Below are 12,347 nucleotides of genomic sequence, written 5' to 3' on the forward strand. Positions count from 1 at the left end.
AGTTCTTCCGATGAAGGATCAGCTGCAATCGCCGCATCTCGTGGCAGCTCAGCCTGCCCATCCGATGACTCAAATTGTTAATTTATTTTGTGTCATCCTATCTCCGTGCCCACATGTGCATTATATGTAGTTTGATTCCAATGTACGTAGTGGCTTTATCGTGACTAAGAAGTTTGACATCCTGAATTGTGTCCTCAGACTCTGAAGCGTTGAAAGTCATAGTACTACTAGTACTTCAAGTTGAGTTGAATTCGCATCCAATTCATTACGGACATTCAAAGTTGAGTTCATGGCCTGTTTTAGTTCACTGCAACTGTTGATTCGGACGTAGCCGATTATTAGTATGCAGACTCAACATATGTAATAGAATGCCCAGTTGTCGATATCGTATCATGACTGACTCGGACCTTGTCAGGGTTTTCGAAGCTTTTTTCTTCACAGTTTACTGATTTGAATGTTGATCAATGTGCAGATGTAATAGAACGCCCGGTAATTGTATGTATTAAAGTCTGCTGACCTTGTCAGGGTTTTGAAAGCATTGAAACTTAGTTCGCTAGCCAGAAATGCACGTATTATTATGTCCTGCAGCACCAAGGTGACCATATTGAATTACTAACTGGGCATAAAGCACTATCACGAGTCTAGGTCTAGGAGCCGTGCCATTCCTTCCAGAAAATAGAAGGACTCCTATTCCTTCGTTCCTCCTAGCTGATTGTACCGCATGGAGCTGAGTCAAACACTTATCTTGATCATTTTGCGGGCACGATTGAACATAATTCTTTATCAGAACAAATCAGAAATGGCATCCAGAAGGCCGCATATCAATCTTGCACCACACCACATGATGTCCTCAAGGTGAGTCAAAATCTTGATCATTTAGGATGCATGATCTGTATTTGACCGAAAATGACGTTCAGAAGACCATAATCGCTTGTCAACGACGGCTCTGAATCAGCCTGAATAGTACCGCCTGTGCCTGTGATGCTCGCACAAGACCTCGCCTGCAATAACCGTAAGTTTATCCAAATACATTGTGACATGTGAGATAACTGAAGGCTGGTCCGACCGCAGTAGTACAATCAATGTTGCTGATTCTTGACTATTTAACTTCAAACATCGCTGATTTAACTTCCAACTTTCCCCCTTCCAAGCCTACTTGATGGACACCCCAGAATCATTAACGTTTACACCAATTGAGTTCGACCCTGACGATCCCTCCGAGTCTAGTCTGAGACAGCGGGGGATACCTGCTCAACTCGGTTCATCACGTTATAACCCATATGCACGCAGCATGCCTGGCTCAAGGCCTTCTACATCGCTAGCGTCAGCAAGCGTAATAGATGATGCCGATAGTGCTCGTTGCACCACAGACTTGCAAGAAGCCCCACAATCTAAGTGTAGCATCAAGGACTATGATAAAACACAGCAACTAGCCATCGAATGGGCGAAAATGCGCCTCGTTATGGACGGTGCAACTACTGGCTGGATCAGGAACAGTACCAGAGACGAGAAGGTCAAGATGGAGATGCGCGTTAGGGAGATCATTTTTCATGCCGGTATAAAGTTCAGTTGTGGTATGTGCTGACAACTGCCCCGTGCGCACCCCACCCATCATAGACTAATCTGCATTACAGAATTGATAGCTAATAAGTATCTCATAAACTCTGTAGTCTGAGCCCTAACGAAGGACCGTAGAGAGCTCGCAAAAACGGGCGAAGAATTTGCGCCCCTGTACAAGCTTGAACCGCCGTCAAAGCGGTCCGAGGAGGAACACCAGATTTATATGAACAATCGAAGGGTAGCTATCTACGATGCAAATCAGCCTTTCGAATACTATCTACATGGTATAGAGGAGACTGAGACGTCTACCAATGTCCTGGTCTTCTCAGGTCAAGCTGTCGAAAGTACTCATATCAAGCACTGGTATGAGAGCAAGAAATCGCCACTTTATGACGAAGAAATGAGGTCCTCGATTAATACAACACCCCTTGACATGCTCGCAGAGTCAGCGGTGGGAGTGAGTAAAGCATGTTCTGGTGTGCATCCATTAATTGAATTTTCATGATCTTTAGATAAGGTGTGCCATTGATTGGTACGTCGAGGGTCGACTCTCCGGATCAAAAGAAAATAACACTCTGCACTTCGCTACCGACGTATATGCCAATGAGCAACAGTTGATCAAGAACGCGATGGTATTTGCCCTCCAGCAAAATATACATCGGGAGTCATTCCAGAAGCATCTATTATATCTTCATCACAGAGGCCTGTAAGTCTCTCGTTACAGCGAATACAGGCTCAATGCTCATACATTTGCAGTCAAAAATTGCACGAGAAGCTGGGCCTTTCGGCTCCTGAATTTCCAATCCATGTCCCTTTAACAGCGGAGGAGTTGAGCAAACCACGCCTAGTGCCGAGTCATAATACCGCGACTGCCCTGCCCGGGCCTTCCACTTTGTTGCCGTTTGGACAAATAGGTGGTCAGGTGCCATTGATGACGTCGGGACCGCAGATGTCGTTTGTACAGATCTCAGGTGATGTGGGTCTGAATATGTGGGGCTTTCCAAGTTTTGGAGACTCGGAGCAGTCCCGTCTTGAACAAGGCTCCGGGTCCATGTCGACCCAAATGCCTTTCAACATATAGTGCATTTGCCTGAACATCAATTCAAAAGGTCAGCACAACTGCCGACTAGGCCTTCACCTGAGCTAATTTCATCATTCAGAATCATTGTCATTTAAATTACTTCTTGCTTCGTAATGTCCATATTCTTTGCAGCCGTACTACTAGTGTCTCTAGCCTCGTTACTAGTTTTTGGTCAGACAGAATTCATTGCTTGTTGATGCGATCAATCCATGGCTGCGGCTGAGCGCTGATCGATGATCATCGATCATTCATTGCTTGTTGATGCGATCAATCCATGGCCACTAATCATACTACATACTTGATTTTAAAGCCTGTCACGAACATGACATTACGTCAAGTTTGTTTACTTGAGTTGTTTTTGCACAGTGCCTCTTTGATCCCAATATTAATATGACCTGGTCAGTTCAATCAGTATTGCAGTGGAGTTTTGCGTTCATGCTGCAGGTTTCATGAGTGCTGATTCTGGCTTGCCAGCCAATCATCTCTTGGGACAGAAATAATGATGTGAGAGGGTGGACTGCCTTTGTTGACATTGGACCCTCGGTGAGTATTCCACTTTATCAATCTGCACCATGACAAATATCTGGTTTTGTCTGGTATCGTGTTTACCCAATAGCTTCTAAATCGACAACATCCACTTCAGAGATGTTGCCCGTGGTGGTATTCCGAGTCGAATTGTCATGTCGTGGAACAAAGAGTACGTGTGCCATTTCTGGACTTCGGAATCCTACAGTTAAGTTCTAAGCACCATGTCATCAAGATGACTGAGCACTTCTACTTCCACAATCACCTCTGCAATGCCATGGAACTACTTAGCATCAATTTGTACGAACTGATCAAAGCAAACAGTTTTGTTGGATTCACAACGGCATTGATACGACGCTTTACAAGCCAGATGATACTATTGTCTCTGTGCTTGATGTGGCATCATCGCATATTGCGATCTCAAGCCAGAGGTTCATTAGTATTCTCTCATTGCATGCACTTTGTCTTATGACTGTGTTTAGAATGTCTTATTACGATACCCTGCGAAGAGTGCAGTGCTATCAAGGTCATAGACTTCGACAGTAGCTGCTTAGAGCACAAGAAGAGTAAGTTCATTTTCACCACGGTCCCTAAGATTTTACTGAGCCAAGCGTAGTCTATACTTATATTCAGAGTCGTTTCTATCGGTCACCTGGAGTTATCCTGGGCATGAACTATCACATGGCTATCGACATGTGAAGTTTGGGTTACATCCTCACCGAGCTCTATACAGTATCCCCTATCTTCCCTGGCGAAAACGAGCAGGAGCAATTGTCTTGCATCATGGAGGTCTTGGAGCCCCCAGATAAGGACTTCATTAATCGTAGCTCCCGAAAGCGACTCTTCTTCGGTAAGATGACACATTGGCGACCTTCTACCACTTTCCTGATCCTTTCTAAGACAACAACGGCACACCCCGACCCATGGTGAACTGTAAAGGTCATCATAGACGACCAGGCACAAACACTTGCTCAAGTTCTACAGTGTCAAGACAATGCTTTGTATGGGATCCTGAGCGAAGGATGAAACCTCAAGCAGCACTGCAACATAACTTCCTCCATGCAGGACGTCGAAGCAAGATCACTACCCCTTCGCCATGTCATACTTTTTCTCGTCATCGTCGATCACCAAAGGCGTCACAGACATGGACTTCACCTCACGTTTCTGCTTGCCAGCCACACCACTGGCAGGTGTATCATAGTCATTGGCAGTCATCTTGTCCTTCCTCCCCTTGCGTCCGACACCCACGTCTGACGCTGGAGTATCACGACCAAGCCCGGCTGTAGTATTGGTCTCTTTGAGAAGCTTGTTGGCAGCCCATCGTTCTTTCTTGCCACGGGCACGGACAAAAAAATACAATTTTTGAATATTAGGATCAGCCTATATTAATATGTCCTGTTATCTATCTATCTACAATCCACAACGTATATTTCTGCGTCATGCTGTGTTGTGCGTGTCTCAGCATGTGTGATAGTATGTTTAATTTATGTAAGCAGTAGTCTGACTTCCCGCTACCGGATCATTCTTACTAGTAACATTTTTGAAGCACTTCAACGAACTACACTACAGAGGACTCAAACAACCGATACCTTACAGCTTATTGCCGACAACTCTAACGTGCAATGCGCACAAGCATTGTGTCATCTCTTTGGATTGTTGCCTTTCTGTCAGTCTCGTTTTTACTGATGATGGTGTTCCAATGCGGTGCCCTAGGCTGCTCTTGGGAGAAGGCAAAGGATGCCCGTGGACTCAATAGGCATCGTGCCTCTTGTCATTTGCACAAGAGATATAGCGTTCTTGCGACACAGAAGAGACGGGAGTGTGCCAAAGAAGCTTCACACCATGACGCAGTGAGTAGTCCTACTAAGCAATCAGCTGTCTTCTTAAACAAGGTGGACTTCAGAGAATCGGTCGTGTCAGACAAACTGCCCCTTTTCGATTACCAGCAGGGTCTGGCATTGGCACTTTAGATTCATCCAGTCTCGACGACTTAGGACTCTCCCTTGACTTAGAGAACGATGACGACATTGAGATGGGTGCCAGTTGCGAAGACAAAGTTGACGAGTCGGATTATTGTGGTTAGCATCCCTTTGTGTGATAGACTACCAGTTTTCTCATTACCTGACACCTCCAGAGCAACCGACGCGCCGTATCAGGCGAATTCCGAGGCCCTTCCATGCCATCGAGCCCTTAGAGGATGAACTTAATTACTCTGATATCAGTCAGAGCTCGTTGAGTCAAAGTTTGCCTGTCGTACCAGCTCGATCCAGAATCCAGCGTGTTATTCTAACCCTCAGAGATACACTTCAAACAACTGCCAATTCCTTTGGTCTCTGCCAACTTTACCCTCGTCGTCCGTCATTCGAGCCGGACAGATTTATTCCATCTGCATTGCTTGCGAGGACGTGTCCAGCTGCTGCTCAAGGATCCCATTCTCTGCCGAAGGTCTTTGCACCACCATACCCGTTTTCTAATATGACAGTCTATAGACTTATGTCGTGGATGAATTCCGGCACCAGTCGTGTGTCAGAAACTAAAGTCGCTGCCCTAGTCAAAGACGTGATACTAGCAGAGGATTTTGACAGCAAGGACCTACAGGGATTTTCGGTGAGGCGGAGTCTGCGGGAATTGGACCAAGACGAGGGTGGAAAGGGAATTACCTTTCCAGATGACTGGATCGAGACTACGGTCACCATCGACATTCCAACGAAGTTGAAGGAGGATAGCCCTAGGCTCTTCTCAATTCCTGGATTTCATTTTCGCCCGCTTGTTGAAGTTGTACGCGCTGCATTTGCAGATGCTCAAGCGGGCGCGTTCCACCTCATGCCTTTTAAACATCTATGGAATGATCCTCTAGACAGCCATCAAGAACGGATATATGACAAGCTTTACACATCTGATGCTTGGTTAGGAGCCCAGGATAATTTGCACAAGCTGCCGAAAGAGCCTGGGTGTTTATTGGAGCGCGTCATTGCAGGCCTTATGTTCTTTTCGGACACTACTCACTTGGCAAATTTTGGAACTGCCAAGGCTTGGCCTCTCTATGCCTACTTTGGAAATCTGACGAAGTATGTACGTTCGTCGCCTACGTCAGGATCGTGTCACCTCGTAGGATTCTTACCTTCGGTGAGTCCTCCTTATTGCATATTTTCAACCATATTTACGCTACCCTCCTCAGCTTCCTGATAGCATCAAAGACGTTTTGAGTAGCCTGCCTCAAATATCGAAAACAGGCATGGCCTCCCTTCTCACCTACTGCCGCAGGCAGTTGTTCCAGGCTTGCTGGGAAATCCTGATGGATGAAGAATTCCTATATGCTTATCGACACGGTGTTGTTTTGAAATGCGCCGATGGAGTCATGCGGAGAGTATATCTTCGAATTTTCACGTATTCGGCTGATTACCCGGAGAAGTACGTTTTTTTCATTGCATTCTCTCAAGATATCAGATAACTCATAACTTTTAGGGCTCTGATAGCGACTATCAAGGACATGGGCACCTGTCCATGCCCTCGCTGCCTTATACCAAAAAGTTTGTTTCATTGTCTCGGTCTGGCGAAGGATATGAAAAATCGCATAACTAGCTTTCGAGTCTATACTACAGCAAAGATCGTCAAGGCTCGTGAGTTCATCTATCGATGGGGAAGTACCGTAGATAGCGGAAAGGTTGAAGACGCCCTTGGAGAAGGCTCGTGGGTTCCTATTCTGGTAGGTGCAAAGGGCTCGCTACTGGTCATGATAAACTCAAATTGATGTCCACATAATCAATTTGCAGTGAAGCTTGGGGCGCTAGGCCTCGACCCATTTCGCATGCTCGTGGTGGACCTAATGCACGAGTGCGAATTAGGTACCTGGAAGGCGCTATTTACGCACCTGATAAGGCTTCTTTATGTACTTCCTGGAGGCACTCAGCTGGTTGCCGCCCTAGATGAAAGGTATGTGGAATTAATAACAGTCCAAATATCTTTACCTGCTAACGAGTTGTTAATTTCGCAATTTCGCTTCAGATTTCGCCAGCTTCCAACCTTCGGGAATGGTGTGATTCGCAGGTTCGCAAATAATACCTCAGAGATGAAAAAATTGGCAGCTCGCAACTTCGAAGACATTTTACAGGTTTGTTTGCATTGTTTAGTTGCCGGAAAGCTCCCTCACATGCCCTCTAGTGCGCTATGCCTGTTTTTGAAGGGCTATTCCCTCCTGAACATGACGCGGCTGTGCAGTCACTGCTATATCACTTTGCAGAGTGGCATGCACGTGCAAAGCTCAGGATTCACTCCGATTCTACCTTAGCATTTCTAGAGGAAACCTTCAAAACACTCTCCCGGATGTTGCGGAAGTTTCGGACCCACACCTGTGCTGCTTTCAACGCCGTAGAATTGCCAAAAGAGAAGGCAGCGCGTCAACGAAGGTTCGCTCAGCGCTCCGAAGCTCATACTAACGTCGCTCCAGAATCAACTGGAGCAAGGGCGAAGATGTTTAACTTAAATACCTATAAGTTTCATGCTATGGGGGACTATGTGAAAACCATTCGATTCTTTGGGACCACGGATTCGTTTACAATGCAGATCATATGTATCATCTACATTCTACCAGTATGAACCTGATGACCATGTACAGGGCAAGCTTGCACACCGAGCTTTGAAAGCATTCTACCCACTAACCAGTAAGCTAGACACCCCGGCCCAATTAGCCAAACACGAGCGGAGGCGCCGCGCGCTACGGCGTATAGCAGAGGCAGGGGGTACAACCCCCTCCCTTAGTCAATCACTAGTCGATATTCCCTCTTCTGGAAAGCACTATCGCATCACCACCGGTCAGAATCATCCAATCAGTCTATTCGCATTCATTCGAGAACACAACAGCGATCCAGCTCTCAAGGTAGAAGTCTCATCGGTTTTGAAAGCACCTTAGTACTCACAGTAGCTATTAGAAATTTATACCAAAGCTAAAGGACCATGTGCTTTATCAGTTGCGCAAGCTAGATGTCAGCTACTGCGACCATACCTTCACAGACGAGGAGCGAAACCTGGTAATCATCCCTAACAACACGATCCACTTTGTCCAGACTATGCAAGTTCATTATACTACATATGACATGAGGCACGACTACGACACGATCAACCCTCGAACACATGCGGACATTATGGTGGTTTCGGGTGAGACAACGCCCAACCATCCATATTGGTATGCCCGCGTATTAGGAATATATCATATTGAGACGTGGCTCAACGACGGAGCTCAGCCGGTGAAGCAACACCTTGAAATTCTTTGGGTTAGATGGCTGGCCCCTTTGCAGAACCATAAATCTGGTACGAGATATGCTTGTCTTCCCAAAGTCGCCTTCGTGGAGGAATCCGACACAGACACATTCGGGTTTCTTGACCCAGGGCAAGTGATTCGGGGAGTGCACTTGATTCCAGCCTTTGCTTCAGGACGTGGTGTTAGCTCGCTTTGCCACGGAAAATCATTGGCACATCAGGAAGGGGAACTAGATGATTGGGAGGCCTATTACATTGGCATGTGAGCGTAAATATCTGTTCTTATGTATATTGATCCTTATCCTCTCATGCAGATTTGCTGACCGAGATATGTTCATGCGCTATGGTTATTTAGGTGTGGGGCATCCGGTAATGATGCAAAGAATGATCAGAGATTGTCTTAGCCCTGGATCAGCTGGTGACATGAATGTTGTGGACGACGCTGACGAGGTAGATGTGAGCCATGCAGAGAATAGTGACAGCGAGGGTTGTGACGGATGCGGCGAGGATGATGATGAAGATGATGGGATGAGCGATGAAGAATTTAGCGACGATGACCTAGAGCATGAAGATGAGGGAGTTGAGAAAGACCATGGCTGGGAAGGTGATGAGGACCAGGACGACTCAGAGGACGATGACCTATCTTTTTGAATTTCCTCCATTAACAGATTTTTTGGTACTCAAGTTTTATCGAACGGCAGGCGTCCGAGTCGTCTTTGAATTCTAGACGTTCATCATGCCTATCGCGGCGAGTGCCATGCCTACGTCACTGAGGAGAGTACAAAATATCAGAATTTTGACTTGGAAAGACTTCCTGATCAGAAGTTCATAAGTACTACTCCCTGGCACCTCCGTTTCAAAGCAGATCTTTTGTGCCTTGCAGGTGGACGGTATATTTGCATTACCACCTACACCAAACACTAGCTGACGATCCGAGCCATTCAGTCCTGAAGCTGTGAACGTCTCTAATGTTACTACTTTGACGGATACAGAAGGCAAACCCCACTTCAAGTACATCGTCGATGACATACACATATGGATCTTCCTCCGCTGACGTGGGAGTCGTGGAATGGAATGGCACGATATTCAAGTTGGAAGGTGAAAGTTTTATGGGCCATCGCCTTGCTCTTCACCGATATTCCTTAGCGCCTCTTCAACGATCACTTCCGGGACTTCGTAATGTATCCAGTGCGAGTCATTTGGAACAATCACTGACCTTCTTAAATTTTTGCGACAGCCTTCAGCTTCGAAGCACCATGAGATTGCGGATCTGCGATTAGAATCGAGGATTCGATGCCATATAATCTTCTAGGTTTGGCTCGGACACCGTTAGTACCTTGGCTCTCCGAACCATTGCCATCTGCTCTGCAGTTAACTCCACGGATGTATCGATGAGAACTACTGAGACAGGCCTGGTTCTCGGCAGGTACTTGAGAAGCGATAATACTACAAGTCTGCCTATTGAGTGGCTGATGACTATATCATAGTACTCAGCAGCCTGAAGATAAGGCAAGAGGTCGTCAGCATACCACGGATAAGAACACACTCTAGATTCTGCAACCGAGATCAGACGAATGGACCAGTGTCGCTCATTGCAAAGGAAGACTCAAACATTTGTTTTTGATCCGGTGTTCCGTGGCAGGCAACTTGCAAGGTGAAGCTACTGATTTCGACTAAACACATTGGATGCTCCTCGAGGGTGAAAATTTGTTCTATTCGGTAACAGCTCCGAGTATGGATTTTGTCTGAGTATCCGAGTCTATTTGTCATGGAATTGTCTGACACGCCATTCCAGTTTAGTTGGTCTACACAAGGTCCTTAATGACATCGATATCACACTCCAGAACATAAAGAAGGAAAACATTAATGCTGAACAGCGTGGATACGATTACCTTACCATCCCTTACTGGCCTTGGTCGCGCCATGTCACATTTTTTGGAGGTGATGGCAGGAGGTGGATGAGGTAGATGATCGGTGGAAGATACTATTGTTTTTCAACACGTCGAACAGAAGTTTGACCGTAAAACATTGTACATCATAGTATGCGCGGCCATCGATTTCTAAATACATTTTTCCAGTCAATCATTGCTAAAGGTATTTTCCATTCAAACGCCTTGTATAGTCATGGCACTGAAACCGTACATATGACCAAGTAAGAAGGAGCTCTCAATTCGAGGGTGTTACACTACTGGGCCTGGTATGCTCGGACGTCGCCGCGCCCCAACCTCGTTTTTATGTCACACGGCCCACCAGATTCGGTGGTCATTGTAAAACGAACTTTCCATTAGAATGCCTTATATATCTATGAAACCGAGACCATACATAAGACATAGGGAGAATGGGCTCTCAATTTGTGGCCGCCACGCTACTGTGACTTGTAGGATATGATGTTACTATACTTCAACTCCGTCATTGATGTGTCTTGCAAGTTTAGATCTGGAAAGTATGTATGACGAACTAAGATTTCTCATGGAATATATGGATATATTTAGGAAAAGCATAATTATATCTGTCTACAGGTCTCATGGCTACAATATCACGGACTCATCAATTCACTGATGTATGTGGTACATGATGAAAAGTGATCACGAACGCATGAAGATTCAGCAAAAACGCGAAAATCGACAGGACAAGAAGGAAGTGGCAAGTGTGAGAGCAGCACGAGTTGAAGCTAAGGTCAGGAATGCAAGGGAAGTGCTCGCAAATGAGATGATGCCAGATGATATGAAAGAGGTAGCTCGAAAGGTGCTAATGGACTACTTTACTAACGAGAATCAGTGACAGTTAATCTAGAGGAAATAGATCATTCATTATCAGTAAACGGCGGTGACGCCCAGCTTCCCGAAGCCACTCATCAGTCTCATACGCAGGCAGCTCTACCTGACCATCTGGAATCGCACCATCAAAGTCCAGATCATCTACATCATGAGGTGCACCCTCCTCTGAGTCGTCGTGGTCCGGGTCAGAAGGATCAAAGAGTGGGATCTGCTCTGGGTGGTCTCCCAAGTCAATACACAGGTTCTGGAGGGCAAAGAGTGCCTGCATCAGACGATAACTGTCCTGGATGTTCTGCTCGGGCGGTAGATCCTTCAGCGAGGGGAAGCGCCCCTTAAGGGCACCAAACGCATGCTCGACGGTGATTCGAATTGATGACAGATGCTGGTTGAACTTGCGGCGACAAGCCTTTTCCTGTAGCGGCTGGTCCCTGACCTCAGGCTCCATGAATGGCCATAGTACATACGGAGACGATGGATAGCCTATTTAACATGTCAGCATATAAAAAATGCAGGCTACGACAGCACAGACCTTTATCCGCCAGAACTTGGGCGTTGTTTGGAAAATAGTCTTGTCAGTGACACCATACATGTGACTTCTTCCACATCATAACATCCGATACAGAGCCAGACCAGCCAAGGTCCACAGAGATGAACCGCATCTTGTGGTCAACAATAGCTTGAACATTGATCTAAGAAAGTTAAGTCAATCTCGATGTATACAGATTTGAAAACTTACCGCAGGAAATTCGATGACGTCTTTCAGAGTTGGACGCCCTACCTTTGACCATCTCGTCCATCTGCTCAAACGGAACCCGATATTCCAATCAACCAGCAAGAGACCACAGCGCCAAGTTCGATATCAACTGGCATGCTTCCTCCTTCAGTATGGCTCACGAGGTGCAGATCCACTTCAAGCTGCACACAAACTCGCGATTGGATTTGGCACAGTATTCTTGTACTGCCGGCGAGTAGTGCGGGAGCTGGGTGTACAGGTTGTTTCGTGGGGAGATGATGAGCGCCGCCGAGAGACATCTGAGTATATCATGGATGTATATGGATTTCCGGATTGCATTGGGATGTTGGACAGGACACTTATTCGCCTAACACAGATGCCTGACAATAATGCCTTCAGTTTCATCTGTCGCATC

General features: G+C 46.2%; 3 protein-coding genes across 3 annotated transcripts; 2 read left to right on the forward strand and 1 right to left on the reverse strand.

Moving 5' to 3' along the window:
* Window positions 1–981: 981 nt before the first annotated feature.
* On the forward strand, window positions 982–2,641 carry HD556DRAFT_1310452 (uncharacterized protein; the record flags this gene model as incomplete). Its single annotated transcript, XM_041300413.1, has 6 exons — window positions 982–1,012; window positions 1,152–1,574; window positions 1,635–1,650; window positions 1,696–2,017; window positions 2,073–2,266; window positions 2,317–2,641. The coding sequence occupies 6 exons, from the start codon at window positions 982–984 to the stop codon at window positions 2,639–2,641; spliced, it is 1,311 nt and encodes a 436-aa protein (XP_041157622.1).
* A 1,520-nt stretch (window positions 2,642–4,161) lies between these two features.
* HD556DRAFT_1488352 (uncharacterized protein) lies at window positions 4,162–4,607 on the reverse strand (the record flags this gene model as incomplete). Its single annotated transcript, XM_041308760.1, has 2 exons — window positions 4,162–4,546; window positions 4,581–4,607. 2 exons carry the CDS (start codon window positions 4,605–4,607, stop codon window positions 4,250–4,252), a joined length of 324 nt encoding a protein of 107 aa, XP_041157623.1. The 3' UTR covers window positions 4,162–4,249.
* A 7,353-nt stretch (window positions 4,608–11,960) lies between these two features.
* Window positions 11,961–12,314, forward strand: HD556DRAFT_1192189 (uncharacterized protein; the record flags this gene model as incomplete). Its single annotated transcript, XM_041296198.1, has 1 exon — window positions 11,961–12,314. A coding segment is annotated over one exon (354 nt), but the record flags the coding sequence as incomplete, so codon positions are not given.
* Between the last annotated feature and the right edge of the window lie 33 nt (window positions 12,315–12,347).

The sequence above is a fragment of the Suillus plorans genome (assembly GCF_016647745.1).
Source record: "Suillus plorans strain S12 chromosome Unknown HD556scaffold_48, whole genome shotgun sequence".
NCBI classification, from domain to species: domain Eukaryota; kingdom Fungi; phylum Basidiomycota; class Agaricomycetes; order Boletales; family Suillaceae; genus Suillus; species Suillus plorans.